Here is a 23,072-nt window from a genome sequence, read left to right as displayed (position 1 = left end):
TATTAAGAGTGAGGGTAGAGGGAGTTTCTTCAAAAGTAGTGCTGCAGTTTGTTCTGTGAATGTTCTATGTATGGGTGCTGACTGGGAAAGGAGTTTCTCAGGCTGGGTGCACAGTCAGAGGAAAAAGTGAGAAGGGAAGAGAGTTTTTAAGGGTCTGGAAGGATAAGATCAAGACTATATGGTCTTCTACTTCTTAGGACTTTACTATAATTTTACAAAGCTTTCCCATTATAGTGGGACTTCAGTAGCAGACTTAAAATTTGGTGAGACTCTTACACAGGTACCTGTAAAGAATTCGTAAGTTTAGAGAGCACGAGGATGCAGTTCCTTATGTCCATTGCATTAACCTTAATTAGATAAGGAATTGTTTGCATTCTCTGTTTTGTTTCCTTTCAAACCTTACCAGTGAATTAGTGTAGAATAATGTACTACACAACATTGTGAGTTTGTGCTTTTAGTTAAGCTACAGAATTGGAATCAGCTTTTCTGCTGATGTTGACATTGCTGAAATGATGTAACTAGTATAGCAGGAGCGTTTATGAATACAGTTATGAAATGTTTATGAATACAGTTATGAAACAGTGATTCATGGAAATGTAACAATTTTTCTGTTATCTATCATATTTACTAACATTGTGTGGGGTTATGAGTTGTTTATGGTACTGTAAGGTAGGGGAGTGTGTCCTTAAGGAAATGTTGGTATTTGCTAGGAAATGCACTCCTTAGAAACATCTTCAGAAGCCAGGAATAGAAAGATGCTTGGTCATCAACAGATTTCAGATTTTGTGTTCTGTTTAGTCTTTTGTTTTTATTCTGCTTTAAAGTGTGTTACAGAATACAGAATTTCTATTTGCAAATATTGCTTTTCAGTAAAAGCCTCCCCGGGTTATAATCTCGGAACATTTTGACATGAGCTACCATGTAATAAAGTACACACATGCAGGTATTCTGTACGTTTATTTAATTTATTTTGAATCCGAATAGCAAATATACACTAAATAGATATCTAAAATATCCATTTTATACAGTACTGTCAGCATTGAGAGTTCTGTGTGCTGCTCTGCACAGGAAGGGCAGGGCAGGTGAGTTCCAGCTGCTTGTTTTCGGCAATTGTAAGGTACTTCCATTAAGGAGGGATCCTTAACCCGTGTGTTGTCAAAATATAAAGAAGAAAAAAATAAAGTGAGAAAGACGATTACAGTTTTTATAGATAAAAGAAAAATGTTTGTGCTGGCCTAAAAGGAGTTTAATAGTCATTCCTATTAAGCTTGAAGCATATGATAAATCTTGAATCCTACTTTTAATGTTCCGACTGCATCCAATTCTATCAATAGCAAAACACTGAAGGGCATTTTCCTCTTAAAGTTGCAAGGAAAAATTACCAACAACTTTTAAAGAATTTTAATCTGTTCTTGATGTGAAACTTGCCTTTATCTCGCTTAAAAGATTGCAAGAACATATTCTAGCTTAGAGACAACTACCTGACAATATCATAGCTTTTTATTGCATCTTTGTTCATTATCAAAAATGGCACAAGAAATTGCCCTTGAAGTCTGGTTATTTTTGGTTTTGCAACTTTTCTTACAACATTTTCTGGAAGAGAAGCTAGGTCTCTTTTGCCTAACTCTGGAAAAAGTCACTTCCACGTGATTTTTAGGATTTATTTGAAAGAAGGAATTATGTCCAAGATATGTGGTTTAAGAAAGACATTTAACATCTATAATAGGAAACATCAAATGCAGTTTCCAGTTTCACTTCTAAGAGTCCTTTTGTAAGATATAAGGACTTGTTTAAATTATTCAAATGTAGGTTGGACATTGTCAAATAATACAATGGATCCTACTTAACATATTGTTTCTAATTAATTACCTCTGAAATAGCAAATACTTTGTAAACGGTTAAATAGCATAAAATCAGCATTTTTCTGCAAATTTCAAGTATTGTAAGACTGATTTGGACAAGTTGCTTTTTGAAACAACCAACTTGGGTCTCACTTGAGGAAATTCCCAAGCTGAACACTGTTCCTGGCTAAAATGCACCGGAAAGTTGAAGGCTGAACCTCCCAGTACTTGACAGGGTTGTTGAAGAGGCTGATGCCGCTGTACAGGGCTTTTTTCTTCTTTCGTCCTGTTGGACAGAAATCATTCACTCCCAGTTTGGCAATATGGTTGGAATGAAGGAAGACAACCTGCAGCAATAGGAACAGAAAAATACAGGAGTTGAAATGAAAATGGAAAAAAATATTTCTTAGGATGTAGGTGACTGAGGTTTGCTACAACATCAGTTCCATGCAGACCTTGAGAGTAACAAGAGCTTAAAATTTGTGTTAAATCTTTAAAAAAGTCTTCCTCCTGCCCCAGTCTCTCCCACAAAGAGAACTCATAGGCATTTTGTCAGTGTATTTTTAGAATAATTGCACTCTATTCTTAGGGAATTTGTTTCTAAAATGCAATTTTATATTCTCTTGTAGTAAGAATTATAATGATGCGGTATAATAGTCTCATTATCTAGAAAACTTTTTGAGCGTAGTGTTTTGTCCTTCCTTTCCTTTCCTAGGAAGTGTTCCTGCAGTTTGATTTTGTTTCTTTCTTTAATAAGTTTTTGTGATTTCAGGCTCTCCTAGTAGGAAAGTCATGGCAAAATATATGTGTCAGTTAATTATGCTTTTTGCTTGTGCAAAAGTGCTTATGCTGATCAGTGTGACAGTGGGAAAGTGAAATAACTCAGAACTCCCAGAGCTGTCTGATAAATTTAGTGTATGACCTGCAGATATTTTAGTTCAGGTAATCCAGGAGGAACCTTCTTCAACTTGTTTTTTTCCAGGTGGATTTCACGTATACTTGGGATGTTGGCAAAACTTCCATTTTCCACTTCTTTGATTTTATTATTGCCGAGGCCTAGCCTAGAAATAGCACAAGGAACATTTAATTAAAGATTAATTGAGATTCACAACAGCATTAGACAGCTTGCTTTTTTTTTTTAAGATTGAAATACACAGGAGTAAACACAGAGGGAGAAAAGAACTGGGGGAAGATGATGAAATCTTAACTTTGATAGGAAAAAATCACCATTGACCTAAATAATTTGAACTCCACTTAAAGAAGATTGGCTCACAACTGTTATCAGTTATCTGATGTAAGCAATTGTTCAGTTTTGCATGCAGTTCTTGTAATTATAGTGGCAAGTGTTTAAATTATAAATATTGAGCTGCTTATGAAATAAATCATTTTACCAAGTAGTACAGCTGCAAAGTGTCATAAGTTCTAAGAAACAGCCAAATAGCAAGTCTTGTCTAGAAAGGTGTTTTTAATGTATAGCTTATTTTTAAAATATAAGGGTTTTTTACTAAGCAGGACTATCTTCTTTGCTACTTTCAGACTTCCCTTATATTTTTTGCTATAAATCTTTGGCCTGCTTAGCTCAGAAGGTGATTCAGAAGCTGGAGCCATCGGTCATGTGGAATGGCTGTTTCTGCCATCCCCTTTTGCTCCATTCTTTCCTGATTTCTTCAGAAACTGAATTCGGTATCTAAAGGCAGTTCAGTAATTTCTGTTACCAAATTCAGTGCTGCTCAGCCATATTTTCAGAGTTCTTAATTGAGCTTTACAGACAGAACTTCTTTCTCTCCTAGCTCAGTGATACATTCCTCAGAAACACACATTTTTATTTAAACCTCATTGCATTTGAAAGCACTTAGCAAGATGTTTCCTTTACCAGCTGCTGTATTTATGAGAATAAATGTATGAGAATTAGAATAACTTAGGATGGTTATATTTTGGTTTTTTCCTACTTTTCTGTTGCAGGCTGTTGGCAAACATGTAATAACAAGACTAATGCAAGAGTTTGGGGGTGTGCTTGGGTTTTAAAGTTTGGGCTTATCTAGAGCAATACTTACTAAAACACCTATAATTTTTAGTCTCTTTTCTTCCATTAACAAGAGCAGTATCTTGTTTATAGATAACAAGATAGAAGAGAAATAATAAGAAATAAGAGATCTTCCTGGGCATGACATTTTAACAAATAAAGGGATTCACCCTTGGAATTTTACCTTTGAAGGTCTTTATAACGGTTAAAATCCTCAAGTTCAATTCCTGTGATCTTATTGTCATCTAAGTGAAGCTCCAGAAGACTGGAGGGCAAATCTGATGAAAAAAATACACAGTGTGAAAAACAAAGTCAACTTATTTTTTTTGTTGAAACATTTATTATGTTCCAAAAAGCTTCTTTCCTTTGTATTTAGAATTGGGTGAAGAATCTTGCATCAAAGAAATTGGTATTACATAGAAGTATGTTAATGAAGAAAATCACTAATATAATTTGATTTGAAATAATAGCTTAAAATTAAGCTGTGGAAGGTCATATGCTAATTAGGATATATAAGAGCTCCAAAATTTGGTAATATTTCTGGCTTCCTTTATAACAACTCTCATGGTTACTTTGTCAGAGATGTTAATCCTGTGTTCTGTACATTTATCTCAGAGTCTGTAGTCAAAGCCTGTGGAACCAGTTTTTTGAAGATTTGTAATTTTTTTATACATAACATAGCAGTTGTGTCACAGCTGCTAGGATGTGACTGTGAGGAAAGCTTTTGGAGTACTCTAAGAAAAATTGTGGTATTTGATAGCTCTTTCCCACGCCAGAATATTTTCTCTTGTGTTTCCAAATATTCCAAATCCAGGCTGCCTGGTGAATGGACCAGGAGGTGGCGAATCTTTCCACAACATCCTCTTGGTGAGGGCAAGGAAAGCTCATCCCAGCTTGAATTTGTTTGCTGATGCTGGGCTCAGCTTTCCCAGCCTCTGTCTAGATGGCACCTGACACCGAGCAATTCCCGCTGCTCTCTGGGGCTGGGAGAGCCCTGCTCCCGTTGCCCTTGGATCTTGAAGGGATGCGGCTGCTTCCCAACCTGCCTTTATTCCACTTGGAATAAACTTTGTTTGTCTGGGCTTTGTTCCAGTTTGCACCCAAGCTCGCAGTTCCAGGTGCCTGAGTGACAATATCCAGAGGGAAGAAGGACACCCACCTGTCCAATGCACATTTTTAGTACCTTTTATAAACAACACTTTTTTAAACCTTTGCACTGTTGTAGCATTCGCAGAGAGAAGCATCTACAAACTCAGTTTGCATTTGTGGTGAATGAATTCACCATGAAATCCTGTTTATGTATCTGACACCACATTTTGGACCTCATGCTGTGTGTCTTTATAGGAGATTGCTCTATAACAAAGACAAGATTGGAATCATTTTATGTTGGGCTTTTTTTGGTGCAAAGTCACATGAGCTGATACTAGATTGTTTTGGGGTTTTTTTGTGTTAGGAAGTATTACTATAGGCAGACAGGCTTTCTGATTTTAAAGTTATCTGAACAATTGGGGTGAGTTGATTTTGATAATTGTTGGGGATTTTTTTACTGTTCTCTTCTACAGGGATCCTTCTGTATATCTTTGTGTACACATATATAAATATATATGTATAGATGCATACAGGAAGAGATTAATAAAAACCACGTTCTTTATCTGAATGATCAGAAATAAATTTAGGGGACAGCATTTAGTTTCCCTGTGAGTTAAAGCATAGAGCACAGTGTTTTGCTTTGTTTATTTCCTTTTTCCCTTAGCTGGTAGTTTTGAGCGGTTGAAAATCGTGAGAATATAGTTTGATACCACACTGACCTGCAGAAAAAGCAGGTGGAATGTTGTACTGAACTTACATGCTATATTTGTGGAGGTCAGTGATTTGTCAAGTTAGTGTTTTAATTTATTTTTACTTCCAAATTACAAAGTTGGGTTTTTTATATGAATACGTGTTTGATTTTACAGTATATTATGGTGAATTTAATTAAATATTAATTTGAAGTTTTACTTAGCAAAACTACATTGAACATTGTATTTGAGGTGCAATGTAACTAGAAATATTAAAAATTAAATTTAGAAGTTTTGGAGTTATATTTTAAATTCATAAAGGAAGTGGGAATTCTGCATCCCTTATGACCCTGATCAAATATTGGGGAGTTTATCTTTTCTCTGTGAGGATTTTTGAGAGGCTGATGTGATGTGAAAGACGTGAAGTGACATTAAATTATTAATTTCTTTGTACTGTTCCTCCTGAGACAGGTATGTGGACGTTCTGTGAGAGGAGTGGATGTGCTGACAGGGAGAAGGTGGGAGAAGGAGCCTGTGTGTACTGTGTTTGTGCTGACAGGGAGAAGGAGCCTGTGTGCACTGTGTTTGTGCTGACAGGGAGAAGGAGCCTGTGTGCACTGTGCTTGTGCTGTTTGTGTATGAACTCTTCTGGGATGGGGAACTGGATACTAAATTCAAAAAGAAAAAGTAGGAGGTGGTTAGGTAGTAATGGGAATACAAAACAATTTATGAATTTAATAATCCTTCAGATGTTAAAGCATTTTATTAAGGAGCATATAAGTAGACTAGAAAAGGGAAAGAATACCTACCTTTAGGAATTGAAGTTAATTTTGCCTCTGCAATTCGTATGTGGTAGATATTTACCCCTTCGAAAGCCCCTGGCTCTATTCCATCATTGTTAAGAGGATTTGCACTCATTTCTGCCCAAGGGGGGAAAAAAAAAACATTTATGGCATAGGAATTTTATATAGCTTAGACTAAGTTATAAAGAGCTGATTTAAATTCGTTTATGCTTTCTGATATTCCAAGCAGTTGTTAATGTTTAGCTTTGTCTGTTTGGAGGGATGTCACAGTTCTCAGTGGATTAAGGCTGTGTTACTTGGCTTGCAGGGTTATCCAAAACTTGACCTTTGTAGCAGCTTCACATAGAAACTAAATTGTGGAGGGTATTCCCAGAGCATGGATATCTCTTTAAGAGGAAACTGCACCTTGGGAAAATGTTTGAATGGAAATGATGTATAATATGTTCCATTTTTGGTAAAGACATTTTCTGTTCTACTTAATTAGACTTACCTAAAACATGTAGAGACTTCATTCCTTTAAATACATCCTTGGGGATCTTCTTAACCTTATTAGCATGAATTCTGAGCTCTGCCAGAGTTCTGGGTAGATTTGTTGGAATCTCTGTCAGTTGGTTATGGGACAAATACAGTCGTCGTAGCCTCTTTGTTGGTTGAAAGGCTTTGGGATGGATCTTGTGTATTTTATTGTTGTTCAAGGCCAGTGCCTATGAGAGATGGAAAGAGCAAAAGTGTTCTTTATCAAGGACTGTTATGACTATGAATTTGAAGTCATGGATTTGATATGTAATTCAGCAATTAAGGATTTAAAATATTTTATTTTTCCATCCTACAAAACTTCAGTATTTTGTAGATGCTTTGGACATTACAGTTGATTGTGACAAAGAAGAACCTGAAAGTTGGAGTATTAACCAGAAGGTAGAGCTGAAAAAATGCCAGTAGATCATGAGAATTGGAAAAACAATATGTTTGTATTCAGTTATTTTGTGGGATTGTATGGGGGTTATATACTTCATTGCTGTTGTTCCTTAATGCAGACAAGTTCTCAAAACTCAGAATCTCATCATTTATTTCAACATAATGCTGCAAAGTAAAAGTGAAGTTTTTAATCTGAGTTTCTTAGATGTTACTGTCTGTCTGTGACACATGAATTTGTTTTGTCATTTCCAGCCCCTGTGAATTTCAGTCTCTCTCTTCTGTACCCTATAGGAGTCTTTTGGGGGCAGCTTTTTCCTCACTGCTGTGTTATCAGAGAACATGTAACATGAGTTACTGCAGTCAACAAAATACACATTATCTGAAATGATTTTGCATGTCAAATCACATCTCTGCATTTCCATACTTAAACTATTAATTTCTGTTCGTTTTTTATTTCTTGGAGTCATCTTCTCTCAGGAATTGTGTAGAAAAAAAAAGTAGAGCAAACAAGAATTTTTTTTTTGCAGAAAAAAAATTAGGTTAGTTCAAGGAAATAAACAGGAAATGCTCCTTCCTCATCCAAGTTGCCATCTGTGCCTTTGCTAAGCAGACTCCAGGACTGAGCCAAGCTGTACAAAGTAAACTTCGCTCTCAGTGAAAATGTTGTTCAGCCTTGCCACAAATGAACCGAGGAGAAAAAGCAAAGCAGCTCAGTGTCCTCAGCTATCACATAATTAAGTGGTGACTCTGGTCTGTAATGTGGTGATAGCTGATGGATTCCAGTGGCTTTCTCAGTCACTGGAGATAAGAGACTCTTAGATCTTTTACACAGAATATAAACCATAGTTTGTGCATTTACCCTTTGCTTGCTGCTAAAACCATTCTGGACCCAGACACAAGAAAAGAGAATAGGAAATGCTTCATTGCCAATTTATATAGTTGGGTTTTTTTCTGTCCTGTCTTAGGCCATAATAATTAACAAGCTCAATCATAAACACTTATATCTGGTAAATTTTCAGATCTTGCTCAGAAGCCAAATATGACTGAAAGGATTAGTTTTGTAGGATCACAGAATGATTTTGGGTTGGCTTCTAAAAGTTGTCTTCTTAAAGACCATCCAGTACCCTGCCATGGGCAGGGACACCTTCCAATCCACCTCCCAGGCTGCTCCAAGGCCTGTCCAACCTGGCCTCAGACACTTCCAGGGATCCAAGGCTGACACAGCTTCTCTGGGCACCCTGTGCCAGGGTCTGCCCATGCTCCCAGGGAGGAGTTTCTTCCTAATGTGATAGGAATGGTCCTTATGTTGGTTTATTGTGTGTCTCGTGTCTTTCTAATGGAGACTAGAATGTAATTAATTTGCTATAAGTTATGGAGCAGATTTGGGTTTTAGAGAGAAAATTTCAAAATGGTCAGTGTTTGTTAGTGGAACTAGATCTGGATACTGGATCTAGGGTGGCATCCAATAGAAACAAATATTCTAAAGCAGATTTAATCTACTTCCCAGTCCTCTGAGACTCTCATTTCCTTTCATCATAAAAAGGGATTATTGTGTACTGTAAACATCTAGATTTATCAGTTGCCAGTGATATTTGTTTCAAAGCCCATCTCTACATGCATAATTGAGCATAGTAACAAATGAGGAATAAAGCCCCTGACTTTTCCAGTAACTCAGTGTTTCTCTATTTTCTGTTCAGGTCAGTTGGATTTGTAGCATTGGTTTCAGTGCTGTGTTAGCTGTATGTTCTGTTCTTCTGAAAATCCCCTCAGAAAATATCATTGCAGTTCTCCTTTGAGATTAAATTCTTTCTGCTATTTTCCAGTTAAGCAGATAAAAAGGAACACTTGCCTTGGAGCCTTTCAGATGTAGGGAATGTTTCTGTGCATGCTAAGAACCGAAAAATCTTGAGACTCTTTTTGGTTAGATGTATATGGTACATTTTCTGGATGTTGTAGAAAGTAGTTCTTACAGCTGAAAGGTATTTGCTTCTTACTATGTGGGAGCACTCAAATATGCAGGCATGAGACTATTTTTATCTATATTATTGGAAAAGGGAATACCATTTATATTTGTGTTTTTGAAGTATTAAATATTTCTGATTGCTAACTAAGATTTCAAACTTGGGAAATTGCAAGCTTACATAAAGTGATGTGAGTCCTTGGAGATCGTTTTCCTTGACCTCTTTGATTTTGTTGTTTTGAAGGTCAATCATACGAGTATCTGGTGGGATGTTGCGAGGAATTGATGTCAAACCTACATAAGTGTGTGACATAAACAGAAACATTATGTGCTGCATATAAATCCAAAGAAATTAACTGACAAATATCAAAACACAATAAGATTGTTGATGAATATGGTGGGGAAGAAAATATGTATAGCCATAAAGCAAAAAAAAAAAAGCCATAAAGCAAATAGTAGGGAATTTTTGATAGTGGGAAAAACTAACAATGTAAGAATGTACCGCAAATCTGTACAGAGTTTTGGGAGGAATTGCTTCTGCCCCTGACCATGAAAGCTAAATGGGGACTGCTCATTGTGGACTCTGCATCTGTGAAATAATACTTAGAGCATAGGTTGTCCTACATGGCAACTGTTTAGTCCCTGGAGAAAGGATCCCTCAGGAATCCAGGGCAGTGGTTCCCTGTTGAGGAGCAGGGCTGTGGATTCGGGGGTCTCTGCTTCATGCTCAGCGCTCCTTTGTACCTCTGCTCTGCCCTGCCCAGGGCACTGGGGTGGCTGCTGAGGGTTAATTCAGGTTATGGCAGGGCTGAGAAACCTGTTCTTGGTGTGGGCAAAGAAGGGTGTCCACTGCCAGCACTTCATTTCCAGTACCAGAAGGCACTGACATAAATCAGTACCAGTAGCATTAATGCTCCAACCCAGTTTGCTGTAGTTACAAACCCACTGCAGTTCAGGCCATCTGAGGTTCTGAATCAGCAGAAAAGACTCAACAGGGACAGTAACTTAGTTTTGAGTGGAAATGCTGATGCATGACATGCTAAATGCTGTCCAATTTATTAACAATTATTTTGTAATTAATAGATTGCAGTTATTTCAAGATCAAGTCTATTATTGTGGGATTTTTCTTTGTGTGAATTCATGTAAAGTGGTTTGAAATCTGTAGACCAGATATATTAACCAGTTTGCTGTTGTCAACAAAAGTTTTTGATTCTTTAATAATAACAACACATTTTATTTATGTATGGATAATGTTTCTAAGACACGAGTCTGGGATGAAGTTTAGGAAGATGGCAGGGCTGTGATGAGAACATGTGTCATTGTCACTATAATAGTGGTGTGAGTACAGTCCTTTGATTACCTTGAATCATAGGAAAACTTCAGTGAGCACTAATTCAAATTGGCACAATTAATAATGATTTCACTTTTAGGGACTGGAATGTAGTTGCAGCACTGACAGGGGCACATTTGCCTTTGGCTAAACTGTTCCCAGTGCTCCTTTTGGTGGAAGTTAAACTGAGGGAATACTTTGCATCCCATTTATGTACCCGCATAATAATTCATCCTTTAAAAGACAAATCCTCCAAAGGAGAATCCAATGGCGAATAGACACACAAATTCATTCTTACCTAGGTCAGAGCAGTGGACAACTCTCACATAGCACTGGCATCCAAAGGGGCATGTTGGGAACAGATCAAAAGGAATTAGTGGTAGAATGGGTTCAGTGGTTGGAAATAGAGAATTGTCATCATCGTCATCATCGTCATCATCTTCCATATCTTGGAGCATCATATTCTTTAGTGTAAAATATGAGGGACCAGTGAGAGATTTGGCAGAGCACAAAGCCAGGAAGAGAAGGAGTGTGTATTCTTTCATATCTTCTTAATCAGGATAACCAATCTTGGAAAGTGAACAAACAGAAAAAAAATACCAGAATCAGTGAATAGGGAACAGCAAATTAAGCTATTGAACTGTTTACTTCACTCACTGCCACACCATCTGGTCCTGAAAAATAATCTGTTGTGAATATTGAGGTTTAATTAGTATATGAAGGATGAAGAATATATAAATATTTTTAATTAAATTCATACTATAAAATTACATATATTAACTTAAATTCATTAATATAATATCAAAGTATTTTAGTTTAGTTTACAAATAATGTCATCATTTGCTTCGAGCTTTGAAGTAGCATTTCTGTAGTAAACTTTACCAGAACTTGGAATAGGATTTATTTTATTTGTTCTCAATGAAAAAATATTTTTAGTGGGATACATTGGCATATGTGCATTGCTTATAAAATTGGAAAGTACTTGATTAGCAGTGCATAAAATGCAGTCAGTGGGATACTTCCTAAACACACACTATTCCACTCCCTAAACACTTTAATTCAACTCTTCCTAGTCTATTCTGAAGTTTTCAGTCCTGACAAAGCTTTTCCCATGTTTGTCATTTGTTTATTATTGCCAATGATAGAAGTTCACCTCTGCATGCAAACACATCTCACAGAACTGTAGAATCCCAGAACACTTTGGGTTGGAAGGGACCTTAAAGATCATCTCATTTCACCCTCTGCCATGGGCAGAGACACCTTTCTATCCCAGGTTGCTCCAAGCCCATCCAGACTGGCCTTGGACACTTCCAGGGATCCAGGAGCAGCCACAGCTCCTCTGGGCAACCTGTGCCAGGCCCACCCCTGCCACCCTCACAGGGAAGGATTTCTTCCCAATATTTAGTCTAAACCTATTCCTTGCCAGTATCAAGCCATTCCCCCTTGTCCTGTCACTCCAGGCTCTTGCAAAAAGCCCCTCTCCATTTTTCTTGTTGGATCCTTCAGGCACTGGAAGGCCACGATTCAGTCACCCAAAACTTCTCTCCAGGCTGAACAAACCCAATTCTCTCTTGACTTCTGTTTGATGAGGGCTCTTTTCTCTGAGAACAACTTGCATGTTAGAAATCCATATCAGTGGAAATCAGAGACTTAAACTACATCCAGAAAAAAAGTTAAAATCTCATAGTTTTGTGTGTGAATTTTTCAATAAACAAAGATTGGGGCTTTTCTGTGTGGTGTTTTGTGTATTTTTCCCTTGCTCCTATAAAACCAAGTGCAGAGGAGAATGGAGATAGTAAGAATTGCCACAGAATGCAACAAACTCTGAGAAAATGTAGATTCTACCCTCTGGTCGACACTGCTCCCCTCCAAAGCCCAATTCCAAAAGTCATTTGGAACTGAAAATGTGCTCCACAAATCAAGAGGGGCTGCAGGAAATTTTGTTGCGCACATCCTGTTTATAAAAATGTTTCTACTTAGACTATCATAGGCCTTTTTAAGGAAATATTAAATGGGTGTCAATTCTTTTTTGATCACCTAATTAAATGCTTGCTGATCTGTTTGGAGATGAAAAACACCTAAATTTATGTAAACATTTTATCATTGGTCTTCCTCTGCAGGAAGAGTGCTCTGGTTTGTACTGGGGTTTGACTTGGCTTATTCAAATGAGGTTTTGTTTGAACCACTTTTTTCTGTACAAAACAGCCTCCTTTTGATGTTTAGTGGAGGGGGTTCACAACAGCATTAAATGCAAATATCCTGCATACCTTGCTGCTCCTATATTGGTGTCTGTTTCAGGGAGTTTAAAAAGAAGTATCTAACACTGTTCAGAATAACATAAGAAGAACGTGGTAACTTCTTTTCCCCAAATATATGCATGAACTCAGAATCTCAAAGTATTTTGTATCTTGTAGGTAAACAACATATAGCTAAATTAATGTTTCCCATAATATTTCAGCTGCATGCCCATTCAGGTAAGGCATGTACTTTTACTGATGTAGCAATCTTTTGAAAGAACCTTCATGTGTATTTTTTCCATATATTTTCCTTTGTGTTCAAATTCATGTTCTCTTGCAACGCTCCTAGAAAGGATTTTGTGGTTGTTCTTGCAATCCCTTGCAATGTCTGTCCTTGAAAGACTCTGAATATAAACAATGCTGGGAAGAAGGTGTGGAACCTCTGTTTTTTTGGAGAGAATCGTTGTCAGCTCTGGCTGTGCACCTTTGGAATATTTGGCCTTTTCAGTCTTCTATTTCAGCGTCAGAAAAAGGCCAAAATCTTAACTACTTTAGTCATACCATGACTTAGGAGATGAGGAGTTGGAAGCCTTTCAGACTTCCACGTTCTCCTTGTGGCCGAGTGGTTTAATGGCTGGGCTGTCACACATGGTCTCTCAGGCTCTCTGTTCTTTGCTGGCAATTTAGGTCCGAAGTGACAAAATGCCCAGTGGTTCATCCAGTGATAAGACACCATTTCCATATGTAGGATATCATGTGATGATGTCTTGGGACATGGACTTTCCAAGTCCCTGCTGACTTCAATTTGTGAGAGGCATTGGCTGTGTAGTTTTACTGAATCTAAAATATGAACTTGCATGTAAGTTCCTAAAACTTTCTTTTGGATCTAGGAAGTTCTCTTATGAAACAACTTAAAAGTCTGTTCCCACACTCTCATCTGCAGCAAATGGATTGCATATTTCCTTTCACATAGCCAAAAATTAGGATTTCAAAGTATTAAAATATTGAGGCTGTGATTGGAGTAGTGGCTAGTTTGAACGCCTGAAAAACATGTGTTGCTCACAAAGGTCTAGAAAAGTAGTCTTGAAATATGTCACTGGTGACATATATTGGTTCTGTGAGTTAAATCTCTTGAAAACAAGTCCCTTTATGTATGGAAAACTGAGTTGTGATTTTTTTATTTTTAAGTTTAAATTTATTTTTTAAAGCAAAGAGTCCTTCCTTCATCTTCCCATTTTGCCCTTAGGAAGTCATTATTGGCTTTGTAGTTAGGAATAATCATCAGGCTTGACTCCAGGTTTGCATTGGCCAAAGAAACTCCAAAGAATGGATCCTAAAGAATTGAGTTTTATGAAGGTGTGGGGATGGTTCTTTCCCACCTGAGGTTTTGAGTTTCCCAGTAAATAGGTGCTGATATGACTCTGTAAAAATGCTCTGACTCTGCAGCTCTTCTCAAAGAACTTAGACAAACTTTCTGCTTAAACCTCAAGAATAAGAGAATTAAAAGAAAGCCTAAAATCTGCGATCCTAGCGATCTTTCTGAAAATACTGTCATGAAGATTTTAAGAAAGACTGTTTCAGAAAGTATAGGTACATCTGTGCTAGTGGTCCCCTGGTCCCCTGCTGCCACTTGAGCCTGACTGTGCTCCCTGCCAGCTCTCTGGTATCAGCTCTTCCTCTTAGGGTGTTCACTGAGCTGGCAGAACTCACTACACCAGCACAAAACTAATGTGAACAACAAAAAACCCATCATATTCTTCACAGGCGAAGAAACTGAATCATTTGGAGTACCAGAACCAGCACAAAAGAATGGGTGGAACAGATTGGTTGACAGGGCTGGAATATTAAATGGAAAGAGAAGGAAGGAGGAGTGATGGGGGAGCCATTCCTGACATATTCAAGCTGTTAGGCAGGCTTAAGTGCTTTGTTAAATAATCCCCTGAGCAGCTGGTTGTCACTTGGACAAAGCCTGGCTTTGTCCATTCTTGTTTTAACGGGCCAGAACATTGAGAATGAGTTTGACAAAGAGTGTGGTGAATTCAAGCTTCCTTGTACCTTTTTTGTGTCAATCCTTCTTATCCTTCAGTACCAAAAGCTTTTGAGTAGCACCTTCTTCCTAGAACATGAGCTACCCCAAGGTGAGGTGACTGAATTTGGAGAGTGCACTTGACATGGAGAGATGCTCTAAGGTGTTTTCCTGAGATATGTGACTGTCCAAAAATCACTGCACACATTGTTTGGTACAGTTATCCTCACTAATGTGGTCATCTATACCCAAACTCATATTGCCAAACAACACATGGAATACAGGCACTTTTATGCTATTAGTTATCATTTATAAATCATTAAAAACAGCTAATGTCACAGTATAATTTAATCTGATTAAAACCCTTAATTTTATGTGGAACATTCACATATTTCAGTGATGTGAAAATTCTAAATATGACTTATGGGATGAAAATCCCTTTCAGTGAGAACAGAAGTTGTTGTTAGCATGGGAAGAGTGCCTAAAGAGACCCAACAACAAATAACTCTGAATTGTTTGGCAGCTGCAAAGCAGTCCAGCAATGTGGTCTTTGTTGTCTTATCAGTTAAGATACAGAAGGAGTTAATACATAAAGATTTAAGTCTTAAAAAGACTCTAAATTATATTTAGAAATCACTTCTCTTTCTGGTGTACAGAGACAAATTTCTCATGGCATTGTTTCTGAAAAGGAAATGTTTAAATGACCCACTGGTGGTATTTGCAGAGGCAAGGAAAAGTCCCTGTGTTCATTAATAACACAAATCATTGCTCCCTGCACAGATTTTGTCCAAAGAAAGGCAAGACCATAACTGTTTTGAAATCTATATTTAAAAATAGTTCTGGTTCTATTAGTCATTGTCCCATTCCAGAAATAAAAGGAGTTTATGTTTAACTCTTTATCTTCTCTATTGATTTACTTAAATTGCTGAAGAAAACCAGGAGGAAGTTTTTTTTTTGTTAGAAAGATTACTGTAGAAATGTCTGTTGTCAGAAATAGTCCAATATTGAAGTTGGGCAGTAATAATTAAGATGATGTTTACAAAGTTGTGTTTACAGAGTATTTGCTTTTTATGGAGAGCTGCTTGACTCTTGTTACTGAATTATCTGTGAGCATTTTTAGGTTGTAGTTCATATACAGTTCATTCTTTCCTGGGTTGTTTTTAATTACTTTGCTGATATGTACATAAAAAACCCCAACAAGTTGAATACCAAATTACAGAAAGTTAAGACTGAATTGTTACTGTAAGAGCTGCTGTTATTGTAGAGTAGATTTTGATAGATGATTGTAACTGAGAAAAAGTGTTATGGTCAATTGTAACATTTTTCTGACAAGTCTTTGACAGTTAAATAATTCACTATAGCTCTATTTGTTTTTCAGCTCGCATGTAGTAAACACAGAAGTATTTCAGCTGCAAGTAAATTTTCAAATGTTCCATTTAAAAAGTGGCATTTCTAATTCTAAATTATCTGATATTATTAATCTGCACATAGTGACTGACAACCTTAACCCTTTAGTGCTATTTATATAAAATAGTTATTCAAACTGGACATACCTTGCAGGTTTGGAAGTTCTTCCGGAAGCACTGGGATAATCCACCTAAGGTTCCTATGTCCAGTTATTTCATATTACAAAAAAAAATAGGGAAAAAGGAAATTAGAATGAGTTCTCTGAAATGAAAAGTATATATAAAGAAAAAGTCCACTTCCAAGCTTCTTGATCCTTCTGGCACAGAGGGTGATACCAGAGTAAAGTGCTGCTTCAGATTAGCCCATCTTAGTACTGAAGAATGATATTAAGGCGACTTGTTACCACTCATATGTTTTTCATCACTGCCTGTATTAGAGCCAAAACTTCTGGCTTAACTCTAGACGTCTAGTGGAAGACTTTATAAAACCTGTAGTTTAATAATAGTTGACATCAGGCCATTGGAAGTACAGTGAGGTCCATTTCAGGTCATTCCTGCTGTGGAATCCCACTTATTTATGATTTCACTAGCCATTATTCTTTTAAAAGTGTGACTTGAATAAAACTATAAAACTTCAGCCAGTGGCAGAGTAAACCAGTAGCCTGCAGTGACCTGCAGGCTGCCAAAACTTTCTAAAGTTAGAAAATTAGGACTTTATTGTGTAGCTGTGTATAAATTTTAGCTCTGCTTTCAGGAGACAGCAGTCTGTGTGGGGACAGTGGTTCAAGAATGTAAATTTCTGCCTCTTGTGTGTGGGAAATAAAGCATATCTATTAATTTAAAAAGAGACAATATTTGCAGTATTCTGTGATTGAAGTTGTGGGTTTGAAACCAAGTCTTTGAGAAAGTGCCCTGTTACAATGTTTGTACTGACGAGCACATCACAATATTTAGAGACTGGGTTATTCTTTGTTTGCCTTTCATAGGCCTCTGTTTATGTAAACTTCAAAAATGTTTAATTAATGGAGTTTACCTAAAGCAAGTTTCATAGTCGGGGAAGCACTTTGTGTCTTTAAATTTAAAATACATTATACCCAGTTCTGTGCACATCTGACTTCATCTGTTTCTTTAATTAGCCCTTTTCTATGTTAAAAGTCTGTTCTTGCTTTGAAAAAAAAAAAACTGGAAATTTTACTTGGGAGTTATTTTTTTATTATTATACATGTAGTGTGCTGTTTGCAAAATGCTTGTACAAGTTGCATAATAGTTATGCAACTATATAATAGTTTTGTCTGCTATTACTTTCTTAAGGAACAAAAGCATTCTGTGCCAAAAATTAAAACTTCAGTGCTGTGATATTAACCAAGACAAGACTTGTGTTACCTGCAGCATTGCTTTTGATGTGTTTCAGTTCCAGTAGCACAGATGAATGATGATAGTCTCCCTATCACTTTTCCCAAGGAATAAAATTACAGTTTCAAAAGCAATCACATTCCCACAGAAAAATCTGAAGGATGATCTTAGGCTTTTTTGAAATCTCAAATTGCATATATCTGCATTCTCTTGCCTGCTTGTAGAAACCAAAGCTTCCTAAGCAAACACTCCCCTGTGTTTTGAATAGCTTGGTTTGGATGGGTTTACTTGAGGAAATTAGTATTAAATTGCTGTTTTAAAAAACCCTCCAACACTTTCTTGGCTGTTTAACAGAAGAGAGCAGAGCCTGGGGGTTGTGATATAAATGTACTGGTTTATTTTTTCACGTTGTTCAGTAGCAAAGACTTGAATCAGCAGTTTCAGCTCACCCTGGTTTTGCAGCAAACTATTCTTGAGGTTTAGTAACGTCTCAATTTTGGATGAATACTCGGGGTTTTTCATATTATTTTCTCTTTTTAGTTTATTCTGGTGGTAGGAACACATTCCTATGTGTATAAAGTTTGTCATAGCCAATTACATAATGAAGGTGACACACAAAGTGGTAGTATCTGGAAAAAATATAAGAATCTTACCTTAAAGTGGATTATCCATCAATTTTGCCCAGTATATAGTATCAGTGGGGCAGAAATAAATATAGCTCACATGCTGTTCTTGTAATGCAACTGTTTAATATCTCAAGATGTGGATCCAGTATTTTCATGTCAGTATAATTGCAGTCTAGGATAAAATGCTCAGAAATCACCTTCTCAGGTCTCTTGACCTGAAGTTCTGAACTTCAGATATTACTCTTGACAGCAGTACTTAAAACTTACCAGTGGTTCTCAAACTACTTTATGAGCCTGTTCTTTTAAACATTTGCAGCACATTTTTAATGTCTCAGGTTTATAATTCATGATGGTGGCAGCTTAATGAAGAGAGATACTCTCAAATGGTAGTCTGAAAGTATTTTCTTTGCAAGCAAATGTTGGTGTATTTTCCAGAGAAAGATTGTGTTTAAATAACTAATAGATTATATAAGGTCTGTTTGCTCAGAACTTTTCAGTGGTTTCTGTTTCCACCAAGACAATTGGTTGAAAATTAGAATTCTGTCTTCCCTTAAAATATTTATGTAATGTTTATGAGTAATGGAGATTGATTTTTGAGCAAAGAAAAGAAGTATATCCAACACATATGTGGTTCAGGATACGTTCTTACTATGGTGAAATACGCAGATGAAAAATAATTTGGATGGTGTTTTATATTTGAAATAATCTCATCAGTGATATAAACTGCTACCTTTGATTTCTTTCTTGAAAATTACTATATTTTGTAATATTTGATATGTCTGAGAGAGCAAACATACACTGCCATATGTGGCTGATGCTTCCATTACAATCTGTTTTAAGCCACTCTTGTATACATTTGTTATTCTAAAGCAAACTAAGTACTTTTTCATTTTCTAGCAGTGTTTATAAATGTGGTTTACATAATGTGATGAATCTAACATCAACTGCACAAAGCTGCCTTGGAGCCTGTCCATCACATTTTAATAACATGACATATTCCTTTCGTGCTCACAACTGGTCCATGTGCGGTGTGGTCACATATTTTGGTTTTAGTTAAGTTTTGGCTCCTCTCAGGCTGGACTACACCATTTAACCAGCTGAGTATACAAAATCTGCCCTTCATCTTCTTGTAGTTCAGTTTGATTCTTCAGTATCTATATATAAATACATGAAAAATCTTTTTTATCATCATGCATGAATCAACTTTTGCTTGTTAATAGTTTTTAGCATGTTTTTGGCAGCTGACTTAAAAACTGCATCAAAATACAGTTTCCTTTGTAGTCAAAGTCCTCAGTCCCTGATGTTTATTAGCAACACAGCAGTATTGCAGGGCGGATCCATAACTTACAATATAGAGAGCTTGTGTACAAAAAGAGCCGTAAAGTCAAGTGTACGTGTCCAAGCATCCATGGGATTGTCGGGCTCATCATGGCTTTTATGGATGCAAGGATGTGGTGACCTGGAATGGATGGAGAGGCAAAACACCACCTGAAGGGTTTTTCACCCTTGCAGATAGTTTCTGTTGCCTCTGGAGCATCACTTAACTTTGTTCTATCTGAGGCTATAGATTGATACGATTTTCTCAGTGTGGGAATGCTAATTTCAGTGGCTCCCACCTGGCTTATTCCCACCTTGATGCTTTTCTCCTTGGTCCTGTGAAAAGGTTTGTGCACCAAACTGTGCCAGGAAACTGCTTTGCCTGATCACTGAAGGTTTTGAAATTAGTTTTGATGTCTGTACATGTCCATTGTCAGTCATGCTTGTGATGCTGCTCACAGGTTTGGATAATGTGACATGGTGTTTTTATGGAATGTAGGTATTTATCTACCTTAGAGACACTGGAAGCATCAGACATTCTTTAATGGCAAATCAAACAGTAGTTAAAATCAAAAACTGCAACCAGTGCCAAACTACTGAATCACTCCAACAATAAGTTCTAAAGGAAAATTTTCTGTTCCGGAATACAAGCTGGACTGAGAACATTTCCTCCTAGATATCAAAGCATTTACTCTGCCCAAGTTCAACAATGCCTTAAAAAAAAACCCCAAATCTTGATCACCTGCAAATGCTGAATTTCCCCCATTTTCCCTTCTGTTTTATTTAAGAGGATGAATAATATAGAATGTAAATGAATGCATGTTCTTAGAGAGCCTTTGGGTAGATTCCTGTTTTTCAGAACATAAAGGCAATGCTTAAAGTGGTGACTGTCATCAAGTTCCAGTGAGTTGTTAGTTTTAATAAAAAAGAAATGTGGCCATCTAGTCCAGAAAAAAAAATATTTAAAGCATGTTGGAGTGAAAAGATAATATCATTTAATTTGGAATTAGCTTTTCCTAACTTCACAACAAAAGTAATTTACGTTAATTAAAAATTCAAAGGCCGAAATGAAGATGACTTTGGCTCAGTTTGTGATTGCTAGAAGTGGAAGCAGTTGAATATCACATTCCTGAGATAGTAATTAGCTACAATTTACACTTCTTTGTCTAATGAAAAATCTGGGTCTGTAAATGTTTGCATGTGCTTTGAGCACATCTGTTTTGTAGATGGAAAAAGTAACAAGGTCTCTAGGAAGGTCTCCAAACTCAATGTTTGTAAGTTTTGAAACACACAATTTTTCGCTTTGGAATAGTAGCAATGAAAGCATTTGTTTCATTACTAATCATTAGTACCATTACAAATAATAAGGAGGGTATACTCTGATTCAAGAAGTGATTTCCCTGTCATATTAATTAACTCAGCCTGTGTTCAGATGTGTGCTTTTATCCGTGGGAATTTTCTGGGAGGGCTTCATTTGTTTCTCATCAACACAAAAGCAGTAAATCTGTCATGCAGGGTTGGGTCTAGTTCTAAGTACTCCCAAGAAATTGGAAGCCTTCTGAAAAAGTCTGATTTACTTCTAGCTAAAGACTGCTGCTACAGTTTTAGTATTACTTTCATAATTATGCTACTTTTAAATTGTAGGGACTATGTATTTAATATATATTATGTGCCAGTGGGTATTTTTAAAAAGGCAATTAAATTTGCTTTAATCACTTCTATCCTATAAAGTGTTTTGTTGATTTTTAGCATTCATTTTTTCCCCTTTCAGCTGTAGTGGAAAATCACAAATAAGTCCTATCATTACATTTTTTGAAATGAAAAAAAAATAGGATGATAAAGACTCCTAAATTAAACAAAAAAAAATGTAGAAACTATCAGAGAAGGGCTGTCAGACAGATGTCCTAATACACTATTTCCAAAGGTATTTATCTGAAAATACAGAAGTGTGTTACTTAAGAAGTTTGGTACCATAGATTGGTTTGCACTGCTTTTTGTCAGAGACAGAAATCCACTGATGACAGAAGCTTCTTTTACCACTCAGTGGAAATATTTATGTAAATTGAAAGAAAACATATGTCATAATTGCATATTAACTTGTGGTATGGAAAAGGTGACCTGTTTTGTAGAACAATTTAATAATTGTAGAGGGTATTATTTCTTCTTGACCACTTGTGTTTTACAAAGGATGATTTCCATTTCATTTTACCACAGCAGAACAAAGGAGCCTTGACTTTAGAAAGTAACTTACTAATGAATAACTTTTATTTTGTTAAGAAGCAAATTATAACTTAATTTCATAGAATCACAGAATGGTTTGGGCTTGAAAGGATCTTAAAGATCATCCATTCCAACTCCCTGCCATGGGCATTTCTCAGCATTTAATTCATACTGTGACTGTACCTTTGCTTCATGGTTATTAGAATTTCTGGTTTTTCCAGTTAATGGATAAGATGTACATCTCACATTAACCCAGAGGATGTTCTTTGCTCAGGTTTGAAAGAAATTAAATTCAGCTAAAATGGGAATTAATCACTGTTTCTGTAATGTAAGGTTTTACCAGAGGCTCTCAAAATAGCCTTCAAAATAAATACAGAATACAGGCAATGCAGATTAATTTGAACCCATATGTTGTTAAGAAAGAGTGTAATTATTTTGATATTTCCAATGCTAAAACTAGACCAACACTAAAGAAATCAGTGGGTGGCAGGTTCAAAATAGAAGGAAATACTTCATGAAACATTTATAGCTCAGCTGTGGAAATGTGCAAGAAAGTGAAGTGGATTTTAATGTTTCATATAGACCCAGAAAGTAATTGGTCTAATTGAAAGAGGAAAAGTCTTGCTTCCTGAGTTCTTTGTAATGAGAGCCAAAGTGAGCTGGAAAGAAAGGCAGAAAGAGTTTTCCCTGGAAGACTTGTAATAAATAACCTGAGTAAGTCCAGAACCATCCTGCATTTAGAGGAAAGCCATAGATGTTTATATAGAGCTGTCAGTGAAAAGCGGTTGAGAACCACAAAATGTTCCCAAGGGCTATTGTTCCCTGTCAGTTTTTAAGGAACAGAATTAGTGAGGCCAGAGTTGGCATAGCCAACTTTCAGGGGTTTGGAGAAATTGCTGTGAAGAAAATAAGTACATTTTAATCCTTTTTCCTAATTTTAATCCTTTAAAAATACCATTACATAACTCACTTAGAAGATTCTTGTCTTTGTTGATAGTGTTGTTGAAGACCTAGTATTTCCACAGCTGTGTTCAGTATTACTCCTTTGAGAAAAATATCTGTCTTGTGGAAAAAATAAGTCAGCTTTTATGCATTACTATCATATGAAAAATTCTCACAGAGAAACATAGATTTGTTTCAGTAGTACTGCATGGAAAACCTACAGATTTCTGTGTATATATCCATAATTCTGCACACTTGGAATGGAAGTTCTTCTCACTGAATTAACAGTACTGCT

At 36.5% G+C, this 23,072-nt stretch overlaps 2 protein-coding genes across 6 annotated transcripts in view; one reads left to right on the top strand and one right to left on the bottom strand.

Moving 5' to 3' along the window:
* The window catches only part of CENPP (centromere protein P), a 113,462-nt gene that overhangs the window by 53,154 nt on the left and 37,236 nt on the right, over nucleotides 1-23,072 (top strand). The window lies entirely within an intron of this gene.
* On the bottom strand, nucleotides 947-16,745 carry ASPN (asporin). 2 transcript variants are annotated; one of them, XM_023935576.2, is made up of 9 exons: nucleotides 16,467-16,745; nucleotides 10,949-11,219; nucleotides 9,502-9,614; nucleotides 6,936-7,149; nucleotides 6,452-6,562; nucleotides 4,049-4,142; nucleotides 2,764-2,902; nucleotides 1,995-2,188; nucleotides 947-1,139 (listed from the first exon to the last, which is right to left on the bottom strand). In XM_023935576.2, the coding sequence occupies exons 2-9, from the start codon at nucleotides 11,193-11,195 to the stop codon at nucleotides 1,127-1,129; spliced, it is 1,125 nt and encodes a 374-aa protein (XP_023791344.2). In that variant the 5' UTR covers nucleotides 11,196-11,219; nucleotides 16,467-16,745; the 3' UTR covers nucleotides 947-1,126. The 2 variants fall into 2 exon arrangements, with proteins under 2 accessions (XP_023791344.2, XP_086701317.1); XM_086845191.1 differs by lacking the exon at nucleotides 947-1,139 and having other exon boundaries at nucleotides 1,856-2,188.

The sequence above is a fragment of the Cyanistes caeruleus genome, chromosome 11 (genome assembly GCF_971803275.1).
Source record: "Cyanistes caeruleus chromosome 11, bCyaCae1.hap1.1, whole genome shotgun sequence".
Lineage (NCBI taxonomy): Eukaryota > Metazoa > Chordata > Aves > Passeriformes > Paridae > Cyanistes > Cyanistes caeruleus.
This window is presented reverse-complemented; position numbering and strand designations above follow the sequence as displayed.